Raw genomic sequence first — 17,380 nt, forward strand, 5'->3', positions numbered from 1 at the left:
AAACTGCTCCATTCCCTTCTTTGGGTGAGCCTTAATGGTAGATCTGTGAGCAAATGTTTCTGCTGAGGAAATAGCGATCTAAGTACAGCAATGACACAACCACTGCAGGAAATCTTTCCTACCTGAATATATAAAGCATTTAAGACCTTTTAATATTTAAATGTTGGCTAAGTTAACTAGAGGTTTTAAACACTGTAAGAAGAGATCCTTCTTGATTCAGGTGAAAGGAGTTTTTTCAAGTAAAAAATCAGACCTTACAAATTTCTTTGGAATTGAATATTGTAAATGTAGAGGAACAAAAGCTGTGTGGTTTTTTATGGTGGTGACTAATTTAATAGTGCTGTTGATTTATGAGACTATTCATTTTAATGTACAGTTATTGATACATTTCATTCCCAAGCACTCTGCTAGATCTTGGGCTTACAATAATGAAGATGGTTTCTCTGCTGTTAATTAAGGAGCTTTTGGGTTTAAGACTCAGGGACCTTCGGTATGCAGAGTTTATTCTTACAATTACATGGAATTTTGAAAGTACTTTTATTCAACATACAGATGATGATACAATGGTATCAAACTTTAGTAAAGTAGCCTTAGAATCTGTTAGTGTCAGCCACTCTGTCATCGATGTTTGTTAGACTCGGAGAGGAGCTCTTAGACACTACATAAAGCACATTTAAACGTCAGCCACTTGTGAGAATATCAATTAGTATACATTTATGGAAAGTGTAAATATCAAAACTGTAAATGCACATTGTCCTTTGACTCTCTACTACAGTTAAAAGTCACTCTTACAGAAATATCAGTACAGATATGCAGATATATACATGGGTCGAATATAAGAAATGGTTAAATTCTGATATATTTGTATTATTGAATTAATATTAAAAGCCGAGTGAAAGTATTTGTGTATAGGCTGCTATAGAAAGTTGTCCATGACATTTATTGTGTGAAAAGCAGGTTGCGAATAATATTAAAGATATAACTGCTTTATGCCTATATGTGTATATCCACACATCATGAAGGTTATAAAAGCTAGTTTATTGAGCACTTACTATAACTAAGCATGCTCTGATTTGTTGGGAGCTTTTTCCAGCACAGCCTGCCTGGACGTTGCAGATAAGTCTACCAAGCTTCTGACCAAGATGGAGGCGTGTGTACCATACTGTGCCTCCTCGCACAAACCAAAATAAAGACAATTTAAAAACAAAACAACAACCACTACTGATAGAAAATTGAACTGTATGGAGTCCATCAATCAAGGAGGTAAAGTAGACACATTCATCCAGACTGGTAGGAGGGACGGAGTTGGGCAGCCAGGACAGAGAGGGCTCAGGGCAAAGCAGTGGCTGACAGACTCTGGGAGTGCAAGGCAGCAGCGGGCAGACCGAGCCATGCGGTGGATTATGGGGAGGCACGGTGCACAAGGCTGCTGGCTGACCCAGCAGTCCCACATTCTCGCACAGATGAACCAGGCAAATATGGGGAGCAAGACACTTTGCAACCCAGGGCTCCACCACAGGGAAGTAAAGCCTCAAACCACTAATTGAGAACACTGGTGGGGGTTGAAGTGTGGGGAGAAACTTCCACCTTCACAGGAGAGTTCGTTGGAGATACCCAACAGGGTTTCTAGATGTACATAAACCCACCCACCTGGGAATCAGCACCAGAAGGGCCAAGTTTTGCTTGTGGGAAGTAGGGGAAATGACTGAAATCCAGCAGAGAGCAGAGCAAGCGCCATTGTTCCCTCTCAGACCCCTCCCCCAAATACAGTATCATAACCCAGCAATGTCGGTTGCCCCATCCTGGTGAAACACTCAAGGCTCTGCCCCTCACTACATAACAGGCATGCTGAGACAAAAAAATTGGTCCAAATGAAAGAACAGATCAAAGCCCCCCAAAAATACAACTAAGTGATGAGGAGATAGCTAACCTATCAGATGCACAATTCAAAGCCCTGGTGATCAGGATGCTCACAGAATTGTTTGAATTTGGTCCCAAATTAGATGAAAAAATGAAGGCTACACTAAGTGAAATAAAAGAAAATGTACAGGGAACCAATAGTGATGGGAAGGAAACTGTGACTCAAATCAATGGAGTGGACCAGAAGGAAGAAAGAAACATTCAACCAGAAAAGAATGAAGAAACAAGAATTCAAAAAAAATGAGAGGCTTAGGAACTTCCAGGACATCTTTAATATTCCAACATCTGAATTACAGGGGTACCAGAAGAAGAGGAAGAGCAACAAGTGGAAAAACTTATTTGAACAAATAATGAAGGAGAACTTCTCCAATCTGTCAAAGGAAATAGACTTCTGGGAAGTCCCGGAAGCTCAGAGTCCCAAAGAAGTTGGACACAAGAAGCACACACCAAGGCACATCATTATTACATTACCCAAGATTAAAATAAGGAGAGAATCTTAAAAGCAGCAAGACAAAAGGAGAGTGTTACCCTACAAAGGAGTGCCCGTAAAACTGTCAGCTGATTTCTCAAAAGAGAACTTACAGCCAAGAAGGGGCTGGAAAGAAGTATTCCAAGTCATGGAAGGCAAGGACCTACATCCAAAATTGTTCAATCCAGCAAGCTTTCATTTAGAATGGAAGGGCAGATAAAGTGCTTCTCAGATAAGGTCAAGTTAAAGGAGTTCATCATCACCAAGCCCTTATTATCTGAATGTTAGAGGGACTTATCTAAGAAAAAGAAGATAAAAACATGTACAGGTAAAATGACAGCAAACTCACAATTATTAACAACCACAACCTAAAACAAAAACAAATAAGCAATAACTAGAACAGGAACAGAACCACAGAAACAGAAATCAATGGAGGGTTAGCAACAGGGAGTGGGAGGAGGAGAGAGGGGGAAAAGGATACAGAGAATAAGTAGCATAGATTGTAGGTTGAAAATAGGGGGAGGTAAGAATAATGGGAAATGTAGAAGCTAAAGAACTTACAAGTATGGACACACTGGTCATCAACTAAAGGGGGGGAATGTGGGTGGGAAAGGGTGTGGCAGGGATGGAGGGAGTGAAAGGGGGTAATGGGGCAACTGTAATAGCATAATCAATAAAACAGTCTACCAAGACATGATCTGCTGGCGGAGGAAAAGGTGGCCAGTCTCTCAGAGGAGAAGGGCCAGGAGCCTGTTCTTCAAGGGGCTTTTATTGGGTGGAATTTGCACAGGTGTACAGGTAAAGCTCATCAATCATTGTCAGGCAGTAATGATCAAACAATAGATAACATACAAAAAACTATGAGGGCTTATTCTGAGCCAGGGTCAGTTGGTTAAAGGACCATAAAACTTTGGGAAACAAACTCATTTTATACTTGAACCAGAAATCGAGGGCATTCTTAGCAAAGCAGATTTCAGAGGAATTTATACGCATTCTTTCTTAGGCCTGATCACCCCAGGGCTGCACTGCCACCAGCACTGTTTCAGGCTTAAGTCAGGCAGGGGAAGTAAGGCAGCCAAGAGATTAGGAGACTTATAGAATGAGGACTTAGGCTATGTCAAAGCTGTGGGGCGAGGGTCCATCACCCTCTTTTGCTATAGCCCCCTAAGTCCTTCCCTGAGGGCCCCCTTCATGCCCGTCTTAGGTCGTCCTTCCCTTAAGGTATCTTACCTGTCACTGGCTAACCAGTCATCTGCCTGAGGCCAAGCAGGGTGAAGTAAAGGGGGCAGAGGAAGCACCCCTGACAGAAAGATAAACTTTGTCTTCTTAGTGGCTTATGGTCCCAAGGTCCATTACTCAGCCTTAGCCGGGGGGGGGGGGGGGGGGGGGGGGGGGGGGCAGAAGATACAGCTTCTGAAACCAGGCACTTGGCAGTTCCCAACACGAATATCTTAGGTGTACTCATTAACTTGTTTTAAATCCTCACAATATCCCTAGTTTTTTAATCCCCTATTTTACAAGAATGGCTTCAGTCAATTCTTCAAATTCATAGCTAGTAAGTATCTAGGGCACAATCTGAAACCAAATCGTTTGGCTCCAGAGTTTGTCCACTTCTCAGCGTACTATCTTATGCCTCTTGAAAATGGAAAGGTAAAGTGCACAGTCTTAATTTTGTCACATACCTATATCTGCATGTTTTTCTAAGTGAGTATATAATTTGTATTTGGAAAAAAAAGAATCTTTTTAAAACCAGCCAGCCAGCTTAATTTGATGTCAAGTTCGAGCATTTTATTTCTATTGAAAATCCACCAAATGGCAGATCAGAAGGTAAAGAAAATAGCTACACAAGAGCAGGCTTAAAAAAAAAGATTTTATTTATTTTAGACAGAGAGGGAGAAAAACATTAATGTGGGGTTGCCTCTCACATGCCCGCTACTGGAGACCTGGCCTGCAACCCAGGCATGTGCCCTGACTGGGAATTGAACCTGCAACCCTCTGGTCATAGCCAGTGATCAGTCCACTGAGCCACGCCAGCCAGGGCCAGCTTTTTAATTGAGATCAAGGAAATATATCGAGGCAGACAGACCGACATACAATAAAAAACCTCAGATGACTCAATATAGTTAACTAATTTTCTGGACTGTTCCCAGAAGCTTCACACCCTTGCTTACAAAGCCAAATTTTGCAACTTAGAAGCATAAAGCAAATTAGAATTTTCAACAACTTAAAATATTTTGAAGGGAAATATCCTTTATGCAGTATAAAATGGAAAGAATCTGCTTTAAAAAAAAATTTAGCTACATCTGAACCAAGTTAACTTCCCTAAGCACCACCTCTTGGTCCCGTCTGTTGACTGTGCCAGTGTGAGCCCCTCCCACCCATTCTCCACAGGACAGCCATCACCAGGTTCTGAGAATCAGATCCTGCCATAGGCCTCCTTTGAAAATTCTCCAAGGGTTTCTCATTATTTTGGGATTAAAATAAACATCCTTCCAGAGTCTAGGAGGACCTTGCACCTTCTGGTCTCTGGCTACCAGAACTCCTGAAGGCCGCCTTTCAAGGGCCTTACAGAGCCTTTGAATTGGTTGTTCCCCCACCTCGTTAACCCCCAGTTGCCTTTCAGACCACCTCTGAAACTTCACTTGACCCCCAAGGCCAATTCAGTTACCTGTTACCTGTGCTTGTAATTCTATGTCCCCTTTCTTCGAACCTTTACTACAGCTGCTGAGCCCAAGTGCTACTGTACAGCAAAATATGAAAAAGCCCCACAGCATTTCAGTAATGTTGATGTTTTATTATTCATTCCCTTAAGCTCAGTTTCCAACTGAAAAGAAAAAACTGTATATTGTCCAACTTATTGAATATTACCTATAGAATAGGTATGTCCCTGTATTTTACATTCAAAAAAAGACTGTCAGTATTCATTCACACCCTTGCTTACCCTTCCACGTAAGAATCACAGTAGTCGACATTAAGTACAACTTTATTTTCACAAGCATCTTTAGATCAGAGCACGGCACACTGCCTCTTAATCCCTAAATGTGCAATTGAAGATGTTTTCAGAAATTATTATGAAACTATAAGAAAGCTAAAATAATTCAGAAGGCAAATAGCTATGAAACCTAGACAGAAGTCTCCTTAGTTTCTAATCTTTGAGAAACAGCTTCACAAAATCAGTTAGAAAATCAGCATTGAGATAAACATAATAAACCATATTTGCTGTCCATTCTTGAAGTCAGTCTTTCTCAAGAAGTTATCAAACAGCACTGTTTTTGAAGATAGCAGTAAGGCTGACCCTGGTACTCAAGCTCTGGTTCTGGATCAGTTTTCTGGCTTGGACTGGTCAGGAGCCCACTTCCTTCAACATCCCATCAGTGAATTTAAGTGACTATGCATTAACATTATCTTCTCTTTCAGCTGGGAAGAGAAATATATACATATCAGAGCATCATAAACTATCTCTCAATTTGCTGATTCTAGAAGTCACTTCAAATTCAACGCTAGTTATTGGGAGCTGGCAGTGTCCTCAACACATTTATTAATACATTTGTTCTATTTCTGAAAGAAATGTATATAAATATAACAGTACAATAGATCCTCAGATATAAGTTTCTCATGAAAAAAGACCATTTATTGCGGCTGAACATCACTGCTTCTGTCTCCTTCTTGCCTAACCCTATCATCAGGCTGAAACTCCAAAACTAAGACAAGAATAAAATAAGAGAACTTGTGGAGACAGAAGCATCAACTAGTCTTCCTCTCCTTTTCTCGTGGCAAGAATATATTCTTTTTTCTAACCCTGTTCACAGTAAAAAAAAAAATTACTTTCTTTAATATTCTGCTAATGGTCAAAAGTAGCTCTGCTTCCCAGGTTTAGAAGAGATGTTTATTGCAATTCAATAATTTTCAATAGTTCTTTCACCTTAAAGTAGCTGTATTTAGAACCCAACTTCACAGTGTACTCAGCACGCAGTATGTACTTAGACTCATAAATTAACTTACAAATTTATCACGGAATACAGAATAATGCATAACAGTCTTCTGCTGAACTCAGGGTTAACAAAAAAAATCTTATTTCCTGTTAATCTTATTGAGGTGCTCTTTGATGGGATAGGATGAATCTTTTTTTTTAATTTTTATTTTTTGCTGCTTTCAAGATTATTTTCTGTTTATATTCAGTATTTTTACTAGGATGTGCTGGGGTACAGATCTCTGAATTTATCCTACCTGAGCTTGCTGAGGTTACAAATATGTAGATTAATGTTCCCCATCAATTTGAAAAGTTTTCAACCATTGTTTCCTTGAATATTTTTTCTACTGCTTTCTCTCTCTCCTCTCCAATTTGTACCCCCATATACCAAAGCATATTTATGTGTGCTTGATATGTCCAGCAGGTCTCTTAGGTTCATTCAGTTCATTTTTCTTCATTGTTTCTCTCCTCTTCAGATTGCATGAGATCATCAATCTGTATCTCGATGTTAGCTGATTCTTTCTTTGACCAGTTCAACTGAGCCCTGCAGTGAATCTTCCATTTCAGCTATTGTACTTTTCAACTCATGGGATTTTTATCATGTTCTTTTTATAATTTCTCTCTCTTTAGGATTATTTCTCTTTTTTTTTTTTTTGAATCCTCACCTGAGGATATATTTATTGATTTTAGATAAAGAGAGGAAGGGGTGGATGGAGAGAGGGCGAGACAGAAAAGAGAGAAACGTCAATCGGTTGCCTCTCATACGCATCCCAACTGGGGACTGAACCTGCAACCCTCTGGTGTACAGGACAACTCTTCAACCAAGCCACCCGGCCAGGGCAGGGATATTCTCTATTTGATGAGACATGGTCACCTTACATTTTCTTAAAAAAAAAAAAAAAATCAGTACAGAGGTCTTTTCTTTTTTCACGCTTGTCTTGCCACGGATTCCTAGGGAACGGGCTCCAGCAGCTCCGGCTCCTTCCCGTTGGTTCTCACACTGTGCGCTTCTCTGGGTGGAGCAGGCCGACGCCTCAGCTGAACCCAGGGGCCTCTCTCTTTGGCGTCCTTCTTCTTCTGATCATTTTCCTTTACGTGTTTCAGGACTCTATCTTGGCTCTTGGAGGGCTTTATATGCTCAATATGTGCATTAACTCCCTTGGCAAGAATCATGCGCTTGTTTGTTTACAGCAATGCCCACTGCATGCTGGGTGACTACGTAGACTAGGAACCGTTTTTTTGCCGTGGGAACCTCTGTGGGGCACTCCTTTTGAACACTGCCCACTCCCTTGATGCCTACAATATCACCTTTCTTGTCGATTCGCATGTTTGTGGCCAAAGGAGCAACACCCTGTTTTCTAAAAGGCCTCTCCTCTTTCCATTTGTGTCAGTCATTTTGGCGAATTACTGGAAAATGGCAGTTCCGGCAGAAAAAGCTCCTTTACTTCTTTAAGCATGGTTCTCTTTAGTTTTTTTTGACCAATTTATAACAGCTGCTTTGAAGGCTTTTCCTTCTAAATCCAATATTTGGGCCCTTTAAAAGGTAGTTTCTGATGCCTGCTTTTTATTCTGTGTATGGGTCATACTTTGTATCTCCTAATTTTTACCACAATTTTTTAAACTTGGTTTGACATATCTTATTGAATTTGTGACACAAAGCAAAATATTAAAGACTGCATTCTTACTGATTCCTTGCTAAATGTGTAACTAGCAAGGAATAAACTATTAACACTCCTAAAAACAAAATGAACAATAAATTCTTCTGAGGGTAGTAAAATTATAGCCAAATTTCCACTCAGAGTAGACAAGCTACCAAAGTTGCTTTTTTAACTCAAAACCATCAACCACTAGTAAAAACCACTTAAATAAGAATTCTTAGTGATCATTTTACCACCCTCTCCTCTAAGACATCTAAGCATATGTTGTGTGCAAAGAGGGCAGATCTGTGTATGATGACAGTGTCCACTCCCAGCACAGGATGGAGAGTGCAGGAATGCAGGGGCAGAGTGGATCTCCAGCCTCTCCTGAACTAGACCTTTCAATAGGACTGCAATACTTTGCTGTGTCATAAATTCAATAAGGTATGTCAAACCAAGTATAAAGAACTGCTGGGGGTAGAAAAAAAGAATAGTGCGAGTATCACATCACTTCATTGCCCCCAAGTTTATTAGTACAAGTTATCAGGAGTTGTCTAGATTAAAGGAAACATACAAGAATTATGAAATTTTACCTCTGCAACCTTTTCTGGTAGAGGCATGTTGTGAATATACACTTCAGATGCACTTATGATGGCTTTTGTTTCTAAGAGGTAGCTAGGTAGAAAATAGAGAAAGTATTAGTACCATACTACAGTTAAGATTATAAATGAACCAAACTTGCCCTCTCAGGCAATATCTGTCGAGTAAAGACTGCTTTCTTACTGATTTCCACTTCAAGATTCATAATGTATCGTGTAGGAAAAACAAATCCTCAAGTAACAAGCCATCAGGGAACCTAAGTTTCTCATCCCAGCCCTTGCCAGCCAGGAATACAAGAGACAAAATTATCCCAGGAAGAACTAGACAAAAACCAGGGTCACATAAATAATCGTGAGGAGTCTAAGCTTCCCACTTCTCAGTAGATACTGCAGCACAGTCAGAAGAAAAATAATCACATGACAACTGTTGGTTGCCTACCCAGAAGCCATTCCTCAGTTTTACCCAGCGTAAGGCAATCATATGACACAGCTCTGGCCAATAATTATTTTGCCGATAAAGAAGACCTTTCCCTATATTCCCATACTTCCCATATCCTTTTCCTTCCAGGTGGGGATGCTGCTGTTTATAGATAATTCCAGCAGTCATCTTTCATCCAAGAGGAAAAGGCCAAGAAAACCAGAGATGCTGACCCAGAGCCCTGTCGCAGCTGAGCCACTAGAAGACTCCTGGAGTGGCCAACCACCCCCCACCCTGACTTGTGGAAGCCACTGTGAGTCAGCTTTTCTGTGTCTGGCATCCAAATTCATTTTGATATACACAGATATAGATTTATCATATTCCCAGACTCATGCTACCTATACTTTCCCAATTTCTACTTAATCAAAAAGAATATATAGACCTTTGGGTCCAACTCACTTTAAAGATTAAGAAATTGCCCTGACCAGTGCATCTCGGTTGGTTGAGTGTCGTTCCCCAAAGTGAAACATTGCTAGTTGATTCCCAGTCAGAGCACATGCCTAGGTTGTGGGTTTGATTCCCATTCGGGGCACATAGGATAGGCAACTGATCGATGTCTCTCTCACACATCAATGTTTCTCTCCCTCTCTTTCTCCCTCCCTTCCCCTCTCTAAAACTTAATAAAATAAAACCTTAAAAATAAAAGAGTATCTAAGTCTACTCACCACACCATTTTATCACTGGAAAGACAGAAGTGTCCTCTCAAGGCAGCCAGGGCAGCATGGGTAGAATACAGATGGAAACCAATGGGAATCCCACAGGAACTACAGAATAAAAGGTTGTAAGTGCTGGGAGGAAAAAAAAAAACAGAACATGGGTAAGAAAGAAAATCAGAAACAAATAGAAAATAACCACTCTCTGGAAGCATTCCTAAAAACTATGCTATCATAGGACTGTCACATTCAAGAAAGGTTAACTCAAGTTTTAATATAATTACACCTTAGATGACGATGACAGATAACCTTGTGGACTGCAGCCACAAAAGCAGCCATGGAAAAAGGACTCATGGACATGGACAACAATGTGGTGACTGCGGGAGGGAAGAAGGGTATGAGGGGACTAAATGGTAATGGGAAAAAATACATAATTTTAAAAAATCATGGATGCACAACTGTCACTTCAACAGAGAAAAGTAATTTATGTCTGAAAAGCAGAAAAAGAGCTAACTAATCAGATTAACATTTAAACATATAAAACGACACATGACCATTTAAATTAGCTACCAATGAGCAAGCAAGTTGACTAGGCCTTACTAAACAATTTATTAATAGCATTCAAACCAGGATTTTTATTTTGCAGATGAAACAAAAAACTTTTAAAAAGAGAAGGAATCCTATTACTCTAGCAAGCCATCAATTTTCTTTTCCTTCATCCTCTGAAACATTACTGGATGAAGAATCGAGAAATGTTGATTTTAGTGAGTTATACCACTTGGGTAAGTTACTTACTTACCATATTTGCTGGTATACACGAACATTCAAAAATTACAAAGAAATGTTTTAGGGAAAATAAAACATGTTACCTTATGCATGTACTAAAAGCAATTTTTTTTTTACTTTTATTTTTGAAAGCAATTTTAAAGTGTCTTGGTAAGAGAAGAAACTTGTACACAGTAAAATGGAGTTCAAAAATCACATGGCTAAAAATAAAGATTCATGTCAATGGATATTAAAAAACCCAAGCAACAAAATACACTAAATTTATTGGTAAATGAAGTCCTAGACCACACGTGTAGTACTGCATTTTTTGTGACGACGGCAACCACAAAGCCAGCCATAAAATAAAGTTGCATTAATTTGAATTAAATCCTATGTAGGAATTAATTACATCAGACAAAGCATATAACTATAGACCTTCCAACATTTTTCATCTCATAGCACACATAAACTAATTACTAAAATTTTGTGGCACACCAAAAATATATTTTTGCCAATCTGAGAAAAAAATAGGTATAATTTTGGCTCTTGTTGTGTTGACTGTGGTCATTTTTATTTCATTAAATAGTAGTCTGCTAATGGCTCAGGTCCTTCACAAAGGTTTGTACCCCCACAGCAGGTAAAGAACTATGCCCAGTGGAGCGCGTGCTGAAGGCAGCAGGAATGCACAATGGGCAGCAGAAGGTAGTTACAAACAGCAGCTATGAGCATGTGACCAGTTATAGAAAAGAGAGCTGTAACTGTCATGAATATTTCCACTGTTTTGTTATGAACGTGCGTATGTTTTCTTCCCTTTCTTATTCCCTTATCATGTAACAATAGGTTATTGTCTATAACATTATTGTTACATTTGTACCATAGTATTTAAGTTATGAGAAAGCAAGGAGAAAAGTAAACATCAGTTACAGACTTTATCCCCTTTTCTGGAGAAAGGGTTGGTTCATTTTCGGTTGTATGTAAAATAGTTGCACCATGTTACACAATTATGATCTTGTTATTGTCTTTACTTGAAGATTAAGTATGGTTTTAACAGATACGTGTGGATGTCAAGTTAACAAGTGATAGTTAAATTTTGTATGTCAACTTAAGTGAGCCACAGTGTGCCCAGTTATTTTGTCAAACATCATCATGAATGTGTTTGTGAGGGTGCTTTTGAAAGAGATTACCATTTCTTTTTTTTTTTTTTAATTTCTTTATTTTTAGACAGAGGGGAGAGAAGAAAGAGGGAGAGAAACATTAATGTGTGGTTGCCTCCCACGTGCCCCTTACTGGGGACCTGGCCTGCAACCCAGGCATGTGCCCTGACTGGGACTTGAACCCGCAGCTCTTTTGTTCGCAGGCCAGCACTCAACCACTGAGCCACATCAACTAGGGTGAGATTGCCATTTCAATCAGTAGACTGAGTAAAGCACATTGTGAGGACTAAGGTGGGTGGCCCTCATCTTACCAGTGCTGGACTAGAACAAAAGACTGACTCTCTCAAAAGTAGGAGGGAACTCTTGCCTGACTGCTTTGAACTCTAGCATTGGTCTTTCATCCTGCCTTTGGACTTGAACTGAAATGTAGGCTCCTCTTGGCTCTAGAGCCTGCTGGCTTTTGGACTAGAACTTATCCCTTTGGCTCTCCTGGTTCTCAGGCCTGTGAACTTGGACTGGAGTTAAACCAATGGCTCTCTGGTGTATCCAGCTTGCTAACTACAGCTCTTGGGGCTTCTCATCCTCCATAATTGCATGAACAAATTCCTGATAATCAATCTCTTCCCGCCAAGTCCCACCGCTCCCCGTATTCCAAAAATACCCAAATACATCGTTCCTTCCCTCTAGTGTTTTATAAACCATCTAGATCAGTACTGTTCAACAGAAATATATGAGCCACATTAGGTAATTTAAAATTCTGTCAGTTAAAAAAAATTTAAGCAGGTGAAATTAGTTTTAATATATTTTATGCTACCCAATATATCAAAAATATATTTCAACATGTAATCATTATTTCTAAATATTAACTTTTTGGTACCAAGTGTTCAAAATCCAGTATGTATTTTGCACTTATAACCTATCTCAAGTCAGAATGGCCACAATGCTCAATAGCTAGATGTGGCTAGTGGTTACAGCACTGAACAGCATGGGTCTAGGTGCATTATCCTCCTTCTAAGGTGATATTCAGAGAGCTTCTGCCTCTGGCCCCATACGGTCCAATTCCAAGTTGGCCACCACTCCTTCCCTCTGTTTTCTTTGGGTGGGAAGAGGACACTCCAGTAAGGCTAGGGTCATTCAGATGGGAAAGAGGAGCAACAGAACTCTTCCTGGTTAGTAACTAAAGCAAATAAGAATTCCTACACTTTAACCCTAAAACTGAACCAAACTGGTTAGAATTAACTATCTTGCTGTTAGAGCCAACACTCAAAATTGAGGAGCCTTATCATAAAAAATTCACTGAGTACTTTGTTGTCACTTGTAAATCATAGTACAGGCAAGATGCAAAGTTTACTAGGCAATACAGTAGTACCCCTTATCCTCAGTGGAAACTTAAAAAAAATTGTATTTATTTTAGAGAGGGGAAAGGAGAATGAAAGAGAAAGAGAGAAACATCAATATGTGAGAAAAACATTGATTGGTTGCCTCTTCACGCCCCCAACAGGGAACCTGGCCCACAACCCAGGCACATACTTGGACCAAAAACCAACATGGTGACCTTTCGGGTCCAGAGGCTGGTGCTCAATCCACTGAGCCACACCAGTCATATTCTAAGACTCCCAAGGAATGCTGAAACCATGGATAATACTAAACTATATATATATATATATATATATATATATATATATATAGTTTATATATATATATATATATATATATATCCTCACCAAGGATATATTTATTGATTTATTTTAGAGAGAGAAGGGAGAGAGGGGGTTGGGGAGAGAGAAACATGCATTGGTTGTCCACTGTACACGCCCCAGCCGGGGATGGACCTGCAACACAGGCATGTGCCTGGACCAGAAACTGGAACAGCACCCTTTCTTGGGTGCACAGAACAACACTCCACCTAACTGAGCCAGGCAACTAGCACTGAACCCTATTTATACTGTGTGTTTTCCTACATACACACACACGTTATAGCTTCTTTTCTGCATATTTGAATAGCTGGCATTACTATTCTTTCACTTGGGGACCATTATTAAGTAAAGGATTACTTGAACACAAACACAGGCACTGTAACAATTACTCTGATAATCAAGCCAGCTAGTAAACCATCAGGTAGTATATACAGCATACATACATTGGACAAAAGGCAACACATTTAAGATTTCATCACACTATTCAGCATGATGCGCAATTTAAAACTTATGAATTGCTTATTTCTGAAATTTTCCATTTAATATTTTCAGACTGTGGTTGAGCCTGGGTACCTGGAACCATGGAAAGTAAAACCATGGGTATCAGGGACTGATCACTGTATTCAAGCACATTACCTTCAGCTGTGTTTGTCCCCCAGTTTTCTGGGTTACAGCAGAATTAGTCCTGCCATTGCTTATTACAAACTCCAGGTTAAATGTAAACTTAAAAGTCCTAGTTACCTCAAAGGGTGTGGTTTCTAATAAGTTATTCTCACTATATACCAAAAGATAATTTTCTCCTTTTCCCTTTACTACAACAGCATTTTCAACTCGTGTGCAGCAAGAATTTTTGAAATAAGCAGTATATAACTATTTAGTCTGGAGCACTGACCTCTTTTCCATTAGATTGTCAAATGAAGAATGACAACAGCCAACACAACAACAGCCAAAATTATACCTATTTTTCATCAGATTGGCAAAATATATGTATTTTTGGTGTACCATAAAATTTTACTAATTAGTTTGTGTGTGCCATGAGATGAAATAGGTTGAAAATCACTGCTCTACTAGATACAGCTTTCTTAGCCTCACTTTATTTGCACCAGCCACTAGGGATATGTGGCCCTCAGAAAGATCTTTTTGTATAAAGAAAATTTTATTTATTTACTTTTAGAGGGAAGGGAGGGAGAAAGAGTGAGAGAGACATCAACATGTGAGAGGTACATGGATTGGTTGCCCCCCCCACCCCCCGACCCCGCCGCAACCCAGGCATGTGCCCTGACTGGGAATTGAACCAGCGACCTTTCAGTTCAGAAGCTAGCACCCAATCTACTGAGCCACACCAGCCAGGGCCAGAAAGATCTTAAAATCTACACAAATACAACTTTTCCATTCATTAATGCATGAAGTTTGTAGAAGCCTGAAACAGGTAAAAGGAGTATATACTTCCAATGCACTGTATGAATGGAATAAACTTTTCTTCCAGCGAACAATTGAAACAAACTGTTTTCTCCTTGTGCAGGTCTATTCTACGTTCTTCAATATCAAGTCAGGGACTAGAGTCGGATCCGGAACTCAGCGCGTACCTGCCTTTTAGTAAACCTTCAATGCCAACTAGGAAGGGCTCTTCCAAAATCACGTTATTTGTAACCCCTAGGAAGAAAGAAAAGCGGGTCAGAATGAGTAGCTTGGGGACTTCGTAAGGGAAAACTACCCCTTCCAGATAGGCTCATCATGTCCACAAAACTTGCTCCCAACCCTGGCAATGGGTTAATTTCCAAATCTTAATCCTGTTTTCTAGCCCAGCAGACATTCGGCCACCCAGAGAGAAACCGGGAACACCCTCTGGGGACCCTCCTTCACCTTACCCAAACACCGCCCACACTCACTGGAGAAGACGATGGCCCCGAGGGACCGCGAGAGGTCCCAAGCGAGGTGCACCGAGTCAGCGAGCACAGCGTGGCATTGCGCGCACTGGAACACGATGCACCTCTTGGGCTGCAGCCAGGACGGCAGCCGCGGGCCTAATGACGGCTCCTCCGTCCCTATTCCTGAGGGGCCAAGCGGCGAGGACCCCTTCACCACCTGTGTGTCCCACTCCATGGAAGTCGTAAAAGAAGTTTCGTCAATTGTCTTAGTGCCATCACAAAAGTCACCCTCCCGCGGCTTTGCGTAGCAAGAGAATTGCCACCGCGAAGGAGCCGCCATTTTCTCGCAGCCGCCGCCTAGATTTTGAACACGCACAAGGCCCCGCCCCCAAACCCGACTCCTGCCTTTTCATTGGACAACTTGAGCCGAGGCCTGGAGCACAGTCAGTACCTGGACACGCCCTTCGGAGCCTAAGCTTGGGTGAGGGGTTGGGTAGAATTTGCCTTTGGTAAGAGGAGTCAGCCTTTCTATTGGCCAACGCTAGGAAACCCCGCCTTCAACATTGTTAACCAATGGAAGTGCAGCGTTCTTAATTTAAACTGTCTATAGACCTTAGCTTGGTCAACGCTTACAGTGGCGCCAGAGTTTTGAACGGTGCAGCTGAGGTGGAGGATACTCTGTGTGGTTGCCTGCGTTGCAGATCGCGATGACCGTCCCCTCACTGGAGGAGCTGGACTCATTAAAGTACAGCGACCTGCAGAACCTGGCCAAGAGTCTGGGCCTCCGGGCTAACCTGAGGGTACGGAGCGGGTGGCTCAGGACGGTAGCGGGTGGGGTAGGCGGAGCAGCCTTTGGGAGTCGCGGTGGGAAGGGATCGAACTCGTCCCTGTGGGATTAGATTTGGTTCGTTAGTATTCGTCCAACTGCAAAAGTTGGGCGGAAAGGGAGCCCTAGGCCTCGGCTTCAAAGAGGTTTGTTTGGTTTGCTTTTACTCTGTGATACTTTCCAGGGCATCAATTGCGAATGCAGGCCCAGAAAGCTCAAGGAACGCTGGCTCTAATGCCGATTGTTAGGCAGCCGCGGAAATAACAGCCTTGGCTTTTGGAAAATTCAACACAGTTACACTTATGTAAATTGTAATAGCGCTCAAAATCACTTGCTACTTTATTGGGGGAAATAGAAGAAAGGATGGTTTTTAGGGGACCACCCCCGTGGACACATTTTATAAATTCATCCTTGATCTGAAATGATCGTTCATTTGTTGATCGCTATTTGTGTTGGTGTCTCCAAACCAGTAAGGTCTTTGACTCCGAGGCTGCAAATATTGCGGGGAAATGTGGGGGTTCGGTTTGGGATTGGGTTTCTATACTAGATTCTAGTGGAGTTTTCCCACATAATGCTAATGTATACTTTGGAGATTTGTTCTTGTGGCTATGATATTCACACTGAATGAATGCCTAAATTAGCCATCCCAAATGTTTTTAAGTGATTTAAATAAAATAATTAGTGTCCATCTGTTGGGGCCAAATGATAAAGGAGTGTCTTTGGAGATAATTCTGAGCTATGATCTTTAATGGTTCCTGAATATTTCATAAACAAAGCCTAATACCTTAGCTTAAATGCCTTAGGCTTTTTGCAATCTGGCTAAAATCTTTTATCCAAGACTGCATCGAAACTGGACTGGTTGCTCAACACTTGGTACCTTTGTCCTTATTGTGCCTTTGCTAATTTTGACCTTTCGGCCTCAGATCCTCTTCTCCCTCTGTCTTCTTTATCTGCATGAATAATTTCCAGTTACTCTCCACAGTCTCCCTGAACTGACTCCACTCACTTGGTGCCCCATTCCCTCCTCTTCTTTCCCTTAGCCACAGGTCCACCAACCCAATAATCCCGGGAGCCCCCTGTGCTTTTAAACAGTTTAATTTCAAGTGCTGTCTTTGAACATTTGCAAGCTTCCACCTTGTACTCTGGTTATTTGTGTGTGTATGTTATCTTCTCTACTAAAATTTAAGTTCCTTGAACAGGGATTTCATCCTTCCAGCTTGGAAGTCTTTACAGAATTAATTGCAGTACATTTTATATAGGAGATGCTGAATAGTTAATCAAATTTGTCTTGAGAAATGGTACCTCTCAACAAATATTTGACACTACGTGTCAGATAATGTGTGC

General features: G+C 40.9%; 2 protein-coding genes across 3 annotated transcripts in view; one reads left to right on the forward strand and one right to left on the reverse strand.

The window, feature by feature from the left end:
- Positions 1-4,948: 4,948 nt before the first annotated feature.
- Positions 4,949-15,608, reverse strand: OIP5 (Opa interacting protein 5). Its single transcript, XM_028507204.2, has 5 exons — positions 15,232-15,608; positions 14,929-14,995; positions 9,739-9,861; positions 8,590-8,671; positions 4,949-5,806 (listed from the first exon to the last, which is right to left on the reverse strand). Exons 1-5 carry the CDS (start codon positions 15,548-15,550, stop codon positions 5,750-5,752), a joined length of 648 nt encoding a protein of 215 aa, XP_028363005.2. The 5' UTR covers positions 15,551-15,608; the 3' UTR covers positions 4,949-5,749.
- A 140-nt stretch (positions 15,609-15,748) lies between these two features.
- Positions 15,749-17,380, forward strand: part of NUSAP1 (nucleolar and spindle associated protein 1) — a 30,468-nt gene continuing 28,836 nt past the window's right edge. Inside the window, exon 1 of one of the 2 annotated variants that reach the window (XM_036031936.1) lies at positions 15,749-16,010. In XM_036031936.1, the coding sequence (XP_035887829.1) occupies positions 15,918-16,010 (93 nt within the window). In that variant the 5' untranslated portion in view covers positions 15,749-15,917. The remainder of the gene's footprint in view (positions 16,011-17,380) is intronic. The other variant, XM_028506710.2, reaches the window with a different exon arrangement.

This window comes from Phyllostomus discolor, chromosome 1 (genome assembly GCF_004126475.2).
Source record: "Phyllostomus discolor isolate MPI-MPIP mPhyDis1 chromosome 1, mPhyDis1.pri.v3, whole genome shotgun sequence".
Lineage (NCBI taxonomy): Eukaryota > Metazoa > Chordata > Mammalia > Chiroptera > Phyllostomidae > Phyllostomus > Phyllostomus discolor.